The 1,489-nt window shown below is 42.5% G+C and overlaps 1 protein-coding gene across 2 annotated transcripts in view; it reads right to left on the bottom strand.

The window, feature by feature from the left end:
* Positions 1 to 320: 320 nt before the first annotated feature.
* Positions 321 to 1,489, bottom strand: part of tymp (thymidine phosphorylase) — a 10,927-nt gene continuing 9,758 nt past the window's right edge. The window contains exons 7-8 of one of the 2 annotated variants that reach the window (XM_034863133.1): positions 1,300 to 1,440; positions 321 to 653 (exon numbers count right to left, since the gene is read on the bottom strand). In XM_034863133.1, coding sequence (XP_034719024.1) covers positions 496 to 653; positions 1,300 to 1,440 — 299 coding nt within the window. In that variant the 3' untranslated portion in view covers positions 321 to 495. The remainder of the gene's footprint in view (positions 654 to 1,299; positions 1,441 to 1,489) is intronic. The other variant, XM_034863132.1, reaches the window with a different exon arrangement.

Here is a 1,489-nt window from a genome sequence, read left to right as displayed (position 1 = left end):
ATGAGGACAACATGAAGACAACATGAGGGCAACATGAGGACAACATGAAGACAACATGAGGACAACACGAGGACAACATGAAGACAACATGAGGACAACACGAGGACAACATGAGGACAACACGAGGACAACATGAGGACAACATGAGGACCACACGAGGACAACATGAAGACAACATGAGGACAACACGAGGACAACATGAGGACAACATGAGGACAACACGAGGACAACATGAAGACAACATGAGGGTTGAAACCTTTCTTTTTATTAAACCAGCCTCTCACGTTATTTTTCGCCAAATCACTTGTTTCCTAATCTCTTTATAGACTCGTTTCCAGGCTTAAAACTCTCTTTATGAGCATTTAATCAAACGTCAGTGAAGATATGAAATGGTAAATATAATAATAATAATAATAATAATAATAATAATAATAATAAAACACTCCCAGAACCAGAGACGCTGTAACCGAGCAGCTGCAGGTTTGTCTTCCCGTGTTAAAGACGTTCCTGAGGAGATATCAGCTCTCTGACTACAGTCTGTGGTTGTGCGTCCTGTTGTGTGTCTGTCCCCAGAGTCAGAGCGCTCTGCAGTCGACTGATCTGGTCTGCGGTCGGAGCCGGGTCCTCGTAGTGGAGCTCCAGCCAGGCGGCGCCTGGAGACACACAAATCCAGACCCCCCCATCAGGACTTTAAAGGTCTTTGTCTTCATCATAAAGCAGATCCAGGTGCTGTGACACCATCAAAACAGAGAAATGCACATTAACCCCGCTGGTGTCCTCGGGTCAAATTTGACCCATTTTCAAAAGTTTCTGTATCATATATTTGGGTTTCTTTTATCCAAATTGCACCAAAAATAACACGAGTGGTTCTGTAAGACGCTCTTCACAAAGGAAATCAAGGATCAGAGCTGTATTTTCATAGAATTTAGTGTATTTTTAGCATTATCGCGACTAATCCGTTACCTTCAGTCCTCTGATCTTAACACATTACTCAAAATCATGCATAATTTCAGCTCTTTTTCTTACACCAAAAAAATTGAAAATTTCATATAAATGAGGTTTGTTGATCCTGAATTCCCACAATAAGAAATGTAAAACCAGTGCAAATAAATATAGTGGTGAATATACTGGTGTTAATGGAAGAAAAGTGGCAAAAATCGTTGAAATATGCAACAAAAACGTAAAATAACAGCGTCTAAGAGAGTGTAATTGACAAGTCTATTCATACAGGCAGTAGCAACATTAAGGCATGGAAACATGTTGTAAACTGTAACATGAGCGTCATTAATGACCTCTGACCTTTCTTGACCTTCTGACCCAGCGACACCAGCAGCTTGGCCCCCACGCTGTGATTGACAGGTTCTCCGGACTTCGATCGTCCCGCCCCCAACTGATGGAGAACTTCAGCTAAAATCATACCGTCGACATCCACCACATCACCTGCAGGGAGAGAGAGAGAGAGAGGGGGAGAGAGAGAGGGAGAGAGAGA

The sequence above is a fragment of the Etheostoma cragini genome, chromosome 23 (assembly GCF_013103735.1).
Source record: "Etheostoma cragini isolate CJK2018 chromosome 23, CSU_Ecrag_1.0, whole genome shotgun sequence".
Classification (NCBI taxonomy): domain Eukaryota; kingdom Metazoa; phylum Chordata; class Actinopteri; order Perciformes; family Percidae; genus Etheostoma; species Etheostoma cragini.
This window is presented reverse-complemented; position numbering and strand designations above follow the sequence as displayed.